Here is a 16235-nt window from a genome sequence, read left to right as displayed (position 1 = left end):
GATGTAAGACTAAACAAATTATTATTTTGAGGTTATGTTTGGATCCATTATTTGGTATCTGAAATTGCTAAAACGAGTGATATAATCTGGATTAGAAAAGATAATTTTGATATTTCTGTGTCGTTGTATAAGACATCTTGTGGAAAAATACCTTTTGGGTAAATCAGTGACTTGTATCGAAATATTATTTTAAGATCTCATATGAGGCTAGATACCAAACGGATATTTAAACTCACAAGTCGATGACAAACTGACAATGCCCTGGCAAAATATGCAAAAACGAAAAAAACGAAAACAACAGTCTACAAAACACAACATAGAAAAATTAAGACTGACCAACACGAACCCCGCCAAAATCCGGGGGATCTCATGTGCTCTAGAAAGATAAGCAGATTCTGCTCCACCAGTGGCACCCGTCATGTTTCTTATATCATATTGTTTCCTTCATGATGAAAAACAATATAACCGTCGCATAATGCCCACCTTACCTTCAAAAACTATAACTTTGCTTGATATCAAACGAAAAATTTGGAATTATCATACACCTCCTCTTTCCTAATAACGCATATATCAAAATGCACATATTTATTTACTTTTACATTGATGACTTGAATGAAAAGTATTCTAGAAAAATCTCGAGTACGTCCGGAGTAGTCAGTATTAATATATATTTATATCGGTCATTACAAATATAACTCAATTGTATTTCTTGATAATCATTCTGAACTCGATATAGCCTTCAAATAATGTACTTTTGTATCAATATTACCAAATAAATAATATATAACAGCAGCTTACTCAATGAAAGTGGGTTGTAGATGTGAGTAAATTTAAAAAAAAAACCTTTTAATATAAGAGAGGCAAAAGATACCAACATTCAAACTCGAAAAGTCGAAAACAAACTGACAATGCCATGGCAAAAAAAGAAAAGACAAAAAGACAAACACCTGTAAACAAAACACAACATAGAAATCTAAAGACTGAGCAACACGAACCCTACCAAAAACCGTAATATAATTACGTTAACTCTATTCCTACGAGAATGAAAACCAAACATTCAACATTGACAATTTGTTAGCATAAACCAAGAGAACTGCAAGTCTGTACGTTTGGTATCTCAAAGGACAGCTAACACGCAAGCATTTTGTCTCGTTTCAACGAAGTCGAAAAAGCGAGAGTTACGCGTGATGTTTCAGGCTTCGGCGGAGTCAACAATGTATTAGTTTGTAATTAGATAAATTCAAGGGGAACCCCTAGTGGTAGGTTAATGATATAAGAATGAAGCTGCATTAGAATGTGCACTTCTCATTTCTATGGAAATTATATACTAGTAATCCCTCCCCCTCATCAACGTTAATTGACTTTGAAATGAGTTTGTGTTTAGGTTTGTTTAAAGGGAACCACTGATGATACGTCAATAGTATTTGGTATTTAGTTGTATAAGCTTTTGCATTTCTTATTTCCACGGAGATCCTATAGCCCTGAACCTTCAGTCATGGTCCATTGACATAGAATATTTTGCATATTTTACATGTTAAAGTTTGCCATTTTTATTTCAAGATATGTGTTTTACTATCAAAGTTACATATAGACGAGACATCTTTCTGTGTCAACAGTTATTTCAAGATGCATTACAGCTTAATTTTGATTGTTTAATTTAACACGAGCAATACGATGGGTTTTACTAATGCAGTTACAAATTTTATTCTTTCAAAGCCCATGAGTTCACCCTGTTCCTAGGTTTTAGTGGAACTTGTAACCCTGTATCTTATTTTTGTTGTCCTATGTATTTATATAACAACAACACTGAAAAAAACCAGGACAAAAAGGAACAACCAAACATGGAAGAGAAGAAACAACCGTAGCAGACTTTTATTGCAGTATGTTATGGCATTTTACAGACTTGTAATTAAACCTGGTTAAATTCAACATTAGTGATTGATATTGAAAAGTAATGTAGACATGGGGTATGGGGATCCAACTTCTGTTTGATTCCATTAAATACTGTCATAATTTTTTTCGAAATATTTTACTTGACCATGTGATGCCATGTGCCTTAAAAGATGATAAAAACATATAACGGCATCTTTATAAATAATAATTGGAAGAAACCGCTTTCATCTTTCAATAAACTCATCATAGGTACCAGGATTAAAAATTGTGTACGGCAGACGTGCGTTTCGTCTACAGAAGAATATTGACACTACAATTATATATTTACTAGTCCAATCAATTTATTTCTTGTGCTATGACTAGTTCGTATACCTGAACTAAACCATAATATTCAACGACTACATATGACCATAACCACCGTATCCAGAAAACAGGTCGGGGTACATTACGAAAAACAACATTAGTTTACCGTTGTTCTCGTCTCGTAACTACATTTATAATATACAAATCAAGATCTAAACAAAACCTGAGGGAATTGTATGAACTCAAAACGGATCGAGACCAGATGCGTGGACAGAGCATGTATCTTTGGCAGAGGGAAAATCATTCAAAGTTTTGTTTTTTGATTAAGGACATATAATTACATTGCATGTATGTTTCATTATATTACGTTATTTTGATTGGCTAACAGCAATCTCGCGTCCTTCTGAAATCGACATTCATTACACAATGAAATTTAACATTCATGATGACACTAGGTCCCACAATAAAGTGCAAAGGTAAATTAAATAAAAACTTGATAGAAATCGTGTTTTCATGATCCTAGCTAAAAAATGTAATTATAAGTATTGAATGCTTCTTTTTGTAATTTCATACGGTTGTAAAAGCGTTTACCGTGCGCACATTTTTAGAATGAAGCGCGGAAGTACAAAATGTACTTCGGTCAACGCTTTTACAACCCTATGAAATTACAAAAAGAAGCATTGAATACTTATAATTACATTTTTCTCCTCTTATATTTGATGCGTTTCCCTCAGTTTTAGTTTGTAACCCGGATTTGTTTTTATCTCTATCGATTTATGAGTTTCGAACAGCGGTATACTACTGTTGCCTTTATTTACACCCCAATGAATTTACAAAAAGAAGAATTCAATTCTTAATTGAACTTTGAGATTAATTATTTTATTGTGAAATCTTTTTCTTTGAAATCTATAAACATCATCTTTCCTTTAATTGGTTCCCTTATGTTTAGTCTTCAGTCGGAGTCAGTCTTTTGAACTGACCTAAACCAATATTTTGAAGTCAAAATAATTTCTAAACTGAAATTCAGTGTTTTAATCGATCTACCCGTGACAGTCTGTAAGTTAGTTCTACATGTTGGTTTGTGTTCTACAGGCAAATGACTAGCGGTCGGTCGCTGCCTCTCGTTTCGGCATCCTCGCCAGGATCCGCAACAGAACCTGTTGCATTTGTTTTTATTTATTACTGTAACACAGCGTTGTTATGCATCATCCGATATACGATTCTACAGGCTACACTCAGTTAAAATGTAACAATGAGTAGTTTTACAGATCAGACGACTAATCTGGTTTCTAAAGATTGAAGACCGCTAAAATATGTCGCCTGTGAGTAGAGACGCTGACATATAGTATATATCGTGGTGGTTACTGTGAATCTTATACAATAGCAGAAACAGTACCAATTTTACCGCAATAGATTAGCATTTCGACAATTAATGTCTTTTTAGTGATGCGCGAGACCGAAATCTTTGAAAATCCAATAGATATAAGAAGATGTGGTATGAGTGCCAATGAGACAACTCTCCATCCAAGTCAAAATTTATAAAAGTAAACCATTATAGGTCACAGTACGGTCTTCAACACGGAGCCTTGACTCACACCGAACAGTAAGCTATAAATGGCCCCAAAAAAATTACTAGTGTAAAACCATTCAAACCGGAAAACCAACGGTCTAATCTATATAAAAAACGAGAAACGAGAAACACTTATGAACCACATCAACAAACGACAACTACTGAACATCAGATTCCAAAACTGTATAAAACGTTGAACATGTGATAAAACATATAAGGACCAAACCAGGTAAAGGAATTACTCGGCGCTATGTATGAAGGAGATACTTTGCTTACATTTAAATCATTTCCAAAATTTAAATTTCAGTAAAACAGTATCGTATTTGCACGTCAGTACTGGCTACTGGAATAGTGATACCATCGGGGACTAAACGTCCTATAGCAGAGGTGTCTACCTAATGGTCGTTATAACATGAACGGTACTAATTTTAATGGTAACAGATAATAAATGTCTCTTCAGTATAACGCACAAGGCAAACATATTTGAAAATCCAAATCATAAAACAATCAGAACCAAAAGCCAAATTCAGTCAAGGAAACAATATTCGTATTTGTATGCCAGTACCGAAATATGGCTACCAAGTGATATTAGTGTCGATTTCAGTCGTTGTTCCTCGGTATGTTACGGGGCAGTGCGTAGACGTGGGAAGTTGACAATAGGTAAGCTTAAATTCGTCATGATTTTCATGAATTCTTATATGACTGATTTTTGTTTGCTTTACGTCCGATGACAAATATTTCATGCCTTTCAGGACGAGTACAAATTGACAATGAATCCATGGGTAGGTTCTGCAAGGTAGGCCAACTGGGAAAATGGGCGCGAAATTTGGACTGCAACTTGATATGAGGGTATGTATAGGATCAGAAGTTTAGCCTTGCAATCGGCCACTTACGGACATTCAAAGAGGTGTTGCAAGGGATCTTTAACTCCATAAAGCGTGGCACTCTCTGTTCACAAGGCATCGGAGTTATCATTCCTTTGCTGACCGGACGTGGTTGTGAGTTCATACACCCTGCACAGCCAAACGGACGCCACCTTTCTCAGGGGTTTAAATGCAGCTTGGAAGAAGACCAAACGTGATCATATGTCTGTACCCCAGTAACCTTTGGGGTAAAAATTTTGTTTGAAGTCGTCCACATGTCTTAATATTACAAAGAAGACCCGAATATGTCTAATTTCGGTATGGTAACCTAAATTTCAAATTCTCTGGGAAATATAAGATGCAAGCACTCACTGACATGTGGCATATTGAATGACAGGACACCATCAATATATCTGAAAGTGAAATTAAAGAAGTTGGAAAGACACTTTTTCTTATTGTCGCAAATAGTATCAATTTGCATACCGACTGTTTGTTAAATCTACCAAACTCAACAAATTTATCGTCGATCAAAAATTCCAGCACTTTGATGGAACAAAGTAAAAAAGTATTGTAATGCTAGGACATCTTTGCAACCAAAATCAGTTGAAATAATTTGAAATGCCAATTCAAAAACATTTAATTTGAAGATGGGATATTATTTTCAAGAAGAGTTCATGTTTGTTTAGTAAATAAACAAATTGATAGTACTAAAATACATTCTGGATGTTTGTATGCATCAAAGTAACAACATGAGCAGAAATGGGCCAAAGACTCAAACAACAGGGATGCAAAACTTATCGGTAGTACTTTGTAGAGTCATATGATAGTAATGAGACTGGTATTTGATATTATTTCTGGAACAGCTATTCAAATGCTAGTAAGGAAAGTTGATATCTTATAATTGCTACAAATTAGCAAAAAAAAGTACAACTACAGTCTCTCTCATTGTATATTACCGATAAATGGTTAGATCATAAAAACATGGCTATCATACATTTAGTCCGATGTTGCTGATGTCAGACGGCCGTTTCGAGGACAGATTGACGCTCGGAGACGTTAGAGCACAGTTCATAAAGAAAACATGGAATAAAGGCTCTCGTTTCCACTCGCCAAGTAGTCCATGTTCCAATAATAATAATAATACAGTGTTTCTAAAGTTTCAGTTGATAAATTATGTAATATTACTGAAGCCAAGGCGGTCATTCCCTCCGGCAATGTTGACCGGTTCTAGGTATTTTGTATAGAATTTTTCATGTAATGCTCGCATACGTTCTATATTTAATTATTCCCAAACTTTTAGTCTCTGGTGAACCTGATGAAGTTCATTCCAAAAATCGAGTTCGTCTGTTTTCGCGACTTCTTGGTTGTTGGTACCACTCACTAACGTGGTACTGTCGTTTATGGATAACCAGTGCTTCGTCTCTGGCATTACTTAAGAAAACGTTTTGTCAACAAACTTTCAGTAAAAAGATTATGGAATAATACCACAATTTCGGTTGTGTCCCCTTCGGGAAAACAACTTTTTATTTTTGTATTAAGACTATAGTCCACTCGATAGGGCAACACCAACGTTTTATAGCAGAACTGAGACTGTATCCCCTCGGTCAAAGCATCTGTTTATACCAGAACATATGTTTATTCTCTCGGACAATGTCAAATTTTTGTTACGAAAGTATCTTATAAAGGTTATTCATGAAACATGTGCCATGTGCAAGGAAATCATCATTTTCCTTTTTTCTAGTTTTTCCAGGTATCTATAAAATTTCTAGAAAGTTTGAAGACTTTGGGTTGAAAGCTTTAGGTAGAGGAGTTGGTTATACGAACAGGTACACACATATCCCACCAATTAATTTTTTGTACTTGGAATGGACATGATCGTAAAAGGCAATCATCCAACATCTTCTATTTTTCTTATAAAGACCAGTGTTCGCTTAATCTTACTCCCATTGAAAATAACAAAAATAAAAACATAAATACGTCGCTTCGTATTTCCGGTATCATATATGCATATTACATAAGCACCATCGGTAACCAGCTGGACGATTGATATTTATAACAAAATGAATGTTCATTACACTTTATTGCTTTCAATCCTCTTCACCGATCATCTTTGAACAACGTATTTATAACAGGTACTCTGTAAAAAAAAATGTACATTCACAAGCATCATTTCAATATTTAAAACAAACAAGAAGGTATAATAAAATAAGTTTGTTCATGTATAAAATAACTAACAGAGAAAATAACATAAACTGATCACAGAGATATGTCTCGCTTTTTTGTAATTTCAATAATGCAAATGTTGAAATTAAAATAGCAAAACTTTAACGTGTAAGTTTTGCAAATATTGAAAGTCAATGAACCATAACTGAAGGTAAATGGCTAAACAATCTCCATGGAAATGAGATGTGCCAATGCTAATACAACTGCATACCAAATACCATTGACTTGTCATAAGTTCCCTTTAAACAAACCTAAACACAAACTTATACATGTAAACTAAGCAAAATTTCAAAGTCAATAAACCATAACTGAGGAGGCGGGGTCAAATAATCTCCATGGTAATGAGATGTGCCAATGCTAATTTACAACTGCATACTAAATATCATTGACCTACCACTAGTGGTTCCCCATAACCGACCTAATCGCAAACTAATACATGAAAACTAAGTGAAAGTTTCAAAGTCAATAGACTATGACTGAGGGGGCAGGGCCAAATAATCTCCATGGAAATGAGATATGCCAATGCTTATACAACTGCATACCAATTATCATTAACTTACCACTAGTGGTTCCCCATAAACGGACCTAATCACAAACTAATACATGAAAACTAAGCAAAAATTCCAAAGTCAATAGACCATGACTGAGGGGGCGGGGCCAAATAATCTCCATGGAAATGAGATATGCCAATGCTTATACAACTGCATACCAATTATCATTAACTTACTACTAGTGGTTCCCCATACACTGACCTAATCACAAACTTATACATGAAAACTAAGCAAGTTTCAAAGTCAATAGACCATAACTGAGGGGGCAGGGCCAAATAATCTCCATGGAAATGAGATGTGCTAATACTAATATAACTGCATACCAAATATCATTGACTTACTACTAGTGGTTCACCATAAACTAGACCTAATCACAAACTAATACATTGTTGACGCCGCCGTCGCCGACGCCGCCGCCGCCGCCGGAAACAGCATACCTATGTCTCGCTTTTTGACTCCGTCAAGCGAGACAAAAATCAGTTAAATTGTTTTTTCTTTTTCTTCTGTATTTCAAGTTGCAATTTGTTTTCAGTGAAAAATACCTAGACACAATATTTACTCAAAGCATTTTCTGTATAGTTCAGTTCAATATATCTTCAGTTTTCTTTCAAGTGCTTAAAGCATTAGCATTGTTCTATGGCAAGCCGTTTTACTATTTATTCTAACTTCAAGATATCTAATAAACTTTATAAGATATCTCATATAGTTTATAAGATATCTTATCTTACCTCCTATAGATTTATGGGGATATGATTGGTTAAAGGACTACACGTGGTGACTATATATGTTCGATATAAGGTGTCCTAAAAAATATGGGGTTAGTTACCATATAGGGTTAGTTACCATATGGGGTTAGTAAGGAGTTACTTCCCTTTCAAAACAAAAAAGAAATCTGAAAGGTTTCAACAGACGAAGAAATTGATGATGAACGATTGAAATAAATTGATAAAACAAATTTAAAGCGAACAAGTTGTTATTGTTGGCTTTTGTTTTTTGTATAGACAAATGGAAGTAGGTTCTTAATACTAAGTATTGAAGACTTAATCACTTTGATAGGCCGCTAGTCTAAATACCACATGTGAAGATAGTCGTTAAGATAAATTCGTTACACGGTGTGCTAGTAACCTATTACGATATATATGGGGTCAGTAAATTCCATATGGGGTAAGAGCGAAGAGCTTCGCTCTCACCCCATATGGAATTTACTGACCCCATATATATCGTATTAGGTCACTAACACACCATGTAACTAATACTATATAGTTTATAAGATAACTCATATAATTTTCGTTATAAGATATCTTATAAATTATATGAGATATCTTATATAAATTAACAGATATTTCATATAATTTTCTTTATAAGATATTTTATAAACTTTATAAGATATCTTATATACTTTATAAGATATCTTATATACTTTATAAGATATCTTATATACTTTATAAGATATCTTATATACTTTATAAGACATCTTATAGAGTTTAGAAGATATCTTATAAAGTATATAAGATATCTTATAAAGTTTATAAATTTGATATGATTTTTGGTGTTTTAACACCACTTTTAAGCACCGCTTTTGGGCTATTTCGTGGCAGCCAGTTTTTATTGGTGGAGGAAGCCGGAGTGCCCGGAGAAAACCACCGACCTTCGATAGGAAAACTGACAATCCTAGTCAATTAAGATTGGAGTCGAGTGCACCTGCACGAGCGGGGTTCGAACTCACAACCTCAGTGTTGACTGGGTAGTGAATACAGTAGTAACTACTTAGACCACTTGGCCACCGAGGCCCCCTAAACAACAAAAATACCGAACTCCAAGGAGAACTCCAAGGAGAACTCAAAACGGAAAGTCCCTTAACAATTGGCAAAACCAAAAGCTCAAACACATCAAACGAATGGAAAACAACTGTCATATTCCTGACTTGGTACAGGCATTTCCTTTTGTAGAAAATGGTGGATTAAACCTGATTTTAAAGCCAGCCAAACCTCTTACTTGTATGACAGTCGCATAAAATTCCATTATACTGACAACAATGTGTGAACAAAACAAACAGACGCAATAGGTGTCAAAAACAGGGGCACAGCAGTCAACACTGGGTTATAATCTCAATTACTATAAAAAACAAACAAATATGTCAATAAAGAAAAACAAAATGGTATATAGAAAAAGCACATACAAAAATATGAAATACAAGACTACAAAACATGACCACAGCACAACAACATGACCGCGGGATGCATAAGTACCAAGTCACGCCAATCGGATATTTCCAAAAATGGACCAAACAGTAAAGGTTAATAATTTACAAAGACATATTTAAAAGAACACTATGCCACGTAATTAAGATGATAAACACCGTCAGTACCTAGAATCTATATATACATCAAGACCATCATGTATTATTTGTGAAGTTGATACGGAATATTTATCTTGGTATCTTCCGATGAATTTTTTTTAGAAAAAGGACGAGACGTTCCTTGACATAATCCTGGCTTATCAACTTTCTGCTCAGACACTGGTGACGTTTTATGAAGTCCGAGTAGCAGCTGCAAGCTCTTGAATACCGAATGAGTTGGGAAATGTATATCCCATATGCAGGTGAAGTTGATATATTGCTACTAAGGTGTGGGAAATTGATAATTTCAAAATTTAAAACGTCTCGTTTGTCATAGATTCTGGTAGTGAGATGTCAAATTCGAGGTATAAGTCTAAAAATGAGGCAGAGGAAGCCGTGTCTGTTGTTTATTTAATTTATAGTTCTGGAGGATATATAAATAAAACCCAATCAGAAAAGATATCTTATAAAAACAGGATTATATAAGATATCTTACATGTTATATGAGATATCTTGCAGTTAGACTAAATAGTAAAACGGCTTGTCATAGTGTTCACCGATTTGACCCAAATTCAATTTAAGTTATAACATGTTGTGTTTGTGCTTCGTACCGATCATTTGAGTTAAGCCAATTGCTACTGATTTATACAGTTTGTTCTTGTGTTGTGCTGTTACACCACTGTCCCAGATTAGGGGAGGGTTGAGTGCTCACAGCATGTTTAACCCCGCCCCATTCTGTATGTGTCTGGCCGAAGTCAGGAGCCTGTAGGTTGTATGTACTCTCTATGCCTTATTCAAGTTTGTCACTTTCAGGCGAGGTATTTACTATGGCAAGCCGTTCTCGTCAAAACTATGTTTAAACCCTTTTTTCGAAAAAATTACACACTGAGAATTAAAAAAACCACACATGTAAATTTTTCGAAAACTGGTTTAAACATAGTTTTGACGAGAACGGCTTGCCATAATTTACTGTTATCATTATAAACCATATACAACTTCATCGTGTTTTATTGTAATTTGTTGACTAAAGAGTCACCAGCTGGCATTCAGTCTAAATTTTAATTGTAACATAAAAACCAGTGTCCAATTGTTAAGTTAAGTCTACAAACCCCATCACATCCACCAGCTCGTTGGCAAGCAGTAAACTGACACTGGAATTTTATTTTCTGATTTCCTCGCATTCTAAAAGCTTTAAAAAATGGACTGAAAGTAGCATTTCCTGTTGTGGTAAAACCAAGAGTCTTCTTGATAATAAGCCCATCCCCGCATCTACAAATTTTAATAAGTTTACAATGTACATATCATAATTGTCACTGGACATAACGCTTACATGCCATAAAGTTTTCTACAATAATTTCTAATGGACTAGCTAGTTTATACCCCCTCCCCCTTTTATCCCGGCCACGTGTATACATTTCCTAGGTCAAGAACTTCGTCAAAGATGTGTTTCCTATTTGGCATTTATGGAATTTAGCCATGATGGCTGATATTTGATAGTCCCTGTTATTCACAATTCTAGACTCTGGTGATATAGAATTTGGCATATATAGTTATTGTATAAACATACTTTTGTCTATGGTTAAAGACTATAAGTTGACTGTTTTTGTACTGAAAATCGTTTTCATAAAGATCAAATGCATTTGTAAGAATAAACTCACCCGCTTATTAAAATGTTGAATGTCTCCATTCCATCGTATGATATAGCTTGGCAGCTGAAAGCTCTTAGGGCCGTCTCGTTACTTGTAGCTGAAATCAACACAAACCAGATTGTTCTCTTAGGATTTAAGTAAGATTTTTTTTATACAACCTAAACAGAATCTTTTGTTTATACATCACGTACTGTATAACACGTACATTATACTGATCTTAATTTCAATGTGTAAGGTCGCCACCTGACGGCCGGCTACTTTTACCTAATTGATGTTTTTGCATCGGTATGTGTTTTTTTTGGTTAGTTTTTATAATTACACACGATCGAAAACTTTTATTGTACCTATTTTAGCTAAAAAAAAATACAATGCAAATCTGTGATCAAACGTAAGTTTTGGCTAGCTTTTGTTTCGTGAGGTTGGTAGAAAGCTGGCTCCTACTAGAGATTTCCAATACAATGACTTTACTCGACATAACCAACTTATCTGAACGTATCTCGGCCTATTGCACTTAAGCATGAGGGAGGGGAGCATAGACTGCATGTATTTTTAGCTCGTTGAATACACATACTTTTTTTAAGGTGTTATTTAGAAATTAATCCAATCTACTAATTTTAAATCTTTACATATTTTGTTATTAAATTCAGGATGATTTGATTGACAACCTTTATGGGAATAATTAATCCAGTTACCTGTAATCAAATGCACCGATCATTACTTGGTCATTTCACTTGGCTCATAATTTAGTTCTTAAAGGGTGAATTCTTAAAACCACTAAATTAAAATTAAGTATGAAATAATAAAAATATTGAAATCTGAAGTGAGATGATAATCACATTTTGGATCTATATGTTATAAGGTTAAAACAGGAGCAAACACACCGGAATGTAAAAGGTGTAAATGACTTATATTTCTATAATTTATATCAAGATATTTTTGTCAGAAGCAGAAATTCCTATCACTGATGCATCTATTTGATAGTAGTTTGTCATCTTTCCGTAGGTTTTTATCAAATGGAATTTATGAGGATGCATCTTATAGAAAAAAAAATGAAAACACTTTACTAAAGCATTTTTTTTTTTTACTTCTCGTCTTTAATTATAATGATGTATGGGTTCTATGAAAAGTTTGTATGTATAATTTAACATCATTGCTCACAAATTGTTTTTATGAAATGTTTGGCGTTCAAGTTATACAAATACGTCTGAAAAACGAGCATGTATGGAATACTTGATTGCAGTTTTGTTAAGTAGAATCCTTTTAGTTTTATGACCAACTTAATATGTTAGCAAGGGAATATTATACATGTGGTAACGTCCGTTCGTCCGTCCCGTTACAAATTTAAAACTTTTTAAATTATATACAGAATTATGGTTTGACTCGGATTTAGTGTTTCATTGAACATGGAAATGTGATAATGTAAGGGGGCACGTTGTCTTTAGTGGCGGATCCAGAAATTTTCATATGGGGGGCCCACTGACTGCCATAAGAGGGGGCCCGCTTCGTCATGCTTCAGTGATTTCCTAAATAATCAACCGAATTTTTCCCACAAAAAAATCCGCCTCTGGTCTTATGGCCACATATTCTTGTTTCAAATGTTTTAAATATGCATGTAGATATATGAGTATCTTCAATATTCATAACCGCATCGGTGGATTTGTGTTCGATCCTCAGCCGATTCAAGTCAACTTTTGGCTGCTTTTCTGCTAAGCACGCGATATTTAGGAGTAACAGAAAAGATTGGCGTTGTGAAAGTCGTGATCTTTGAAGCTACATTGGAAATAAAAACGTCAAAAAATAGGAAGAAAATAGCGTGCCGGTGTCATATGGTATTTTGAACTCCATGGAAAATTGAACCCCCCCCCCCCCCATGGTAAATCAACCCCCCCCCCCCCTGTATGGAAAATTTTCCATGGTGGGGTTCAAAATACCATATGGGAAAAATTGCCCCCCCCCCCCCCCCATGGTAAATTGCTTATTTTCAAAAATTATAGTTATTCTAACTCCTTTACATAGTAACACTACTCCAATAATTAGTTGGTATATATTAAACATCGAGGACCAAAACTTCCAAAAAGTTGCGCCTAACACGGCCAGGGTTTTCTGCCTGGGACAAGAACATCCTTATTATTTAGAATAATTTATACTTTTGCAAACAGTAAACCTGCTTATGAATATGTTTGGAAAATTTTACTTAACCGTGGTATTTTGACCCCCCTGCCATGGTATATTGAACCCCTTACTTTACACCTCCAATTTAAAAAAAAAATCATAGCGAACATATTGTCATTAGATAAACTGTTATACTTTTGATCTAAAACAGGGGGGTTCAATTTTCCATGGTGGGGTTCAAAATACCATATGGGAAAAATGACCCCCCTGCCATGGTATATTGAACCCCCTACTTTACACCTCTAATTTGAAAAAAATATAGCTATTTTAACTCCGTTACATAGTAATAATACTCCAATAAGTAGTTGGTATGTATTAAACCTGCTTATGAATATGTTTGGAAAATTTTACTTAGCCATAGTATTTTGACCCCCCTGCCATTGTATATTGAACCCCATACTATACACCTCTAATTTCAAGAATTATAGCTTTTCTAACTCCTTTACATAGTAATAATACTCCAATAAGTAGTTGGTATTGTATTAAACATGTTGGAAAAGATGTTTGGAAAATTTTACTTGGCCATGGTATTTTGCCCCCACCCCCCCTCCCTGTTATGGTATATTGAACCCCCTACTATACACCTCCAATTTCAAAGATTATAGCTATTCTAACTCCTTACCATAGTAATAATACTCCAATAAGTAGTTGGTATGTATTAAACCTGCTTGAAAAGATTTTGGAAAATTTTACTAAGAGGAATATGACAGTTGTTGTTCATTCGTTTGATGTGTTTGTGCTTTTGATTTTGCCATTTGATTAGGAACTTTCCGTTTTGAATTTTCCTCGGAGTTCAGTATTTGTGTGATTTAACTTTTGACCCCCTGCCATGGAATATTGAACCCCCTACTATACACCTCTAATTTCAAAAATTATAGCTATTTTAACTCATATTTTATTATGAGTTTAAATATTTTTTCATAGCCAACGTATTGTACATTAGATAATCTGCAATACTTTTGATCTTAAACAGGGGGGTTCAATTTTCCATGGTGAGGTTCAAAATACCATATGGGAAAATGACCCCGGGGTCAAAATACCATGCGGTATAATGACCCCGGGGTTAATTTTTCATATGGTATTTTGACCACGGGTTCACTTTTCAGGGGGTTCAAAATACCATATGACACCGGTCTGACTGCATTGCGCATCGAAATCTTATTAACTTATTTTTCTATGCTCCTTACTTATAACATATACACTCAAATGACTTATGCATTGAAACAAATTCGGTTACCCCCGATAAATTGTTCATCAATATAATGGATAAAATACTATAAGCTAAGTACTTCAAATTTCAAAAGATATAAAATATTTTGATTGGAAATGTCTTTTGTATTTGGACTCGTATAGCATTTTAAACTGTCATTTCCGTTAAACCAAACCAAACTTAACAGAACAATCCTCAATCGACCACACCTTATAAATACAGCCCACATAGGGATTTCTTTTTATCTTTAGATTTGATAATAAATGGAATATACTTTTCTTTAGAAATCAAATGAAAGCGATAGTTTTATCTCAATTTTCAAACTTTTATAAAGAGACAAAACTCTGACAAACACTGATTTCGACATTTCAGAACTTGTCAGAAAACTATCCATCTAAATAATCTTTTCCCCACAAAAATATAAATAAATAGATAGATAGATAGATAGATAAAGAAAACAAGTTGCTTTCTTTAAAGAAAGAAAAGCAATACGTAATCCCGAGACCGCTCAGCCTGACTGGTCACCAAAAAATTGTTGCTGATTTTTTTTGCTTTTGATTTGAAATAATTGACTCAGCACCTTTTTTGAAAATATGTAATTGTTTGTAGATTCTTGCAAAAGTCAATTAAAAGCACTGTTGGATTTTTGTTGTAAATAGAAATGAGTATACAGCTACCATTTGAATTTACCTTTTAAGGCTTGACTATTATATTTATTACTTGAGAATGTACATCATTTTGTTCTTCGTGTTCAATATACAAAGTCCTAATCCTATTGCAATTCCCTGTTTCTGCAAACCGGATGTCTAAAGCAAATCGCTATATAAATGTCAGCACTCAGTTTGCTTTATAATCTGGATGCATTTATTTTATCTGTCATACCTTCATGTTTGTTTCCTGGGTGCCTTCAATTATTCTTATACTCATTATTGAAGCTATATGTACCCATGATAGAGGTGGTATAGAGAAATTGAAAGTCCAATTTCAATGTGAAGTGTAATTCTGTGTCATACAACTAATAAGAAGGTTTCGTATTTTGTTTTTGAGAGTAACACACCAGCTTCATTTAAGGACCTCTTATATACTCACAATTATTTTGGTCTAATAAAACATCTCAAATTTTAAGGATTTCCTGAAGTTACTTCAATCAATCCAAATATTTTACAGGAAAAAACTTAGTTTTGAAGAATATCTTGTTTTATGAATACCTGGACATGCTCTCAATGGAAACAATTTATATAAAAAGATATGTTTGGTAAAAGTCACTAAACTAATCGTAGATACCAGGATTAAAATTTTGTACACCAGACGCGTGTTTCGTCTATAGAAGACTCATCAGTGACGCCTGAATCGAAAAAGTTAAAAGGCCAAATAAAACTTACGAAGTTGAAGAGTATTGAGGACCCAAAAGTCCGAAAGGTTTTGCAAATTACAGCTAAGGTAATCTATTCCTGGGGTACAAA

At 34.3% G+C, this 16235-nt stretch overlaps 1 protein-coding gene across 1 annotated transcript in view; it reads right to left on the bottom strand.

Moving 5' to 3' along the window:
- Positions 1–6690: 6690 nt before the first annotated feature.
- LOC127705880 (vitelline envelope sperm lysin receptor-like) overlaps positions 6691–16235 on the bottom strand; it is a 29166-nt gene continuing 19621 nt past the window's right edge. The window contains exons 7-9 of the mRNA XM_052210244.1: positions 11400–11487; positions 10851–11010; positions 6691–6766 (exon numbers count right to left, since the gene is read on the bottom strand). Coding sequence (XP_052066204.1) covers positions 6734–6766; positions 10851–11010; positions 11400–11487 — 281 coding nt within the window. The 3' untranslated portion in view covers positions 6691–6733. The remainder of the gene's footprint in view (positions 6767–10850; positions 11011–11399; positions 11488–16235) is intronic.

This window comes from Mytilus californianus, unplaced genomic scaffold, assembly GCF_021869535.1.
Source record: "Mytilus californianus isolate M0D057914Y unplaced genomic scaffold, xbMytCali1.0.p SCAF_6, whole genome shotgun sequence".
Taxonomy (NCBI): domain Eukaryota; kingdom Metazoa; phylum Mollusca; class Bivalvia; order Mytilida; family Mytilidae; genus Mytilus; species Mytilus californianus.
This window is presented reverse-complemented; position numbering and strand designations above follow the sequence as displayed.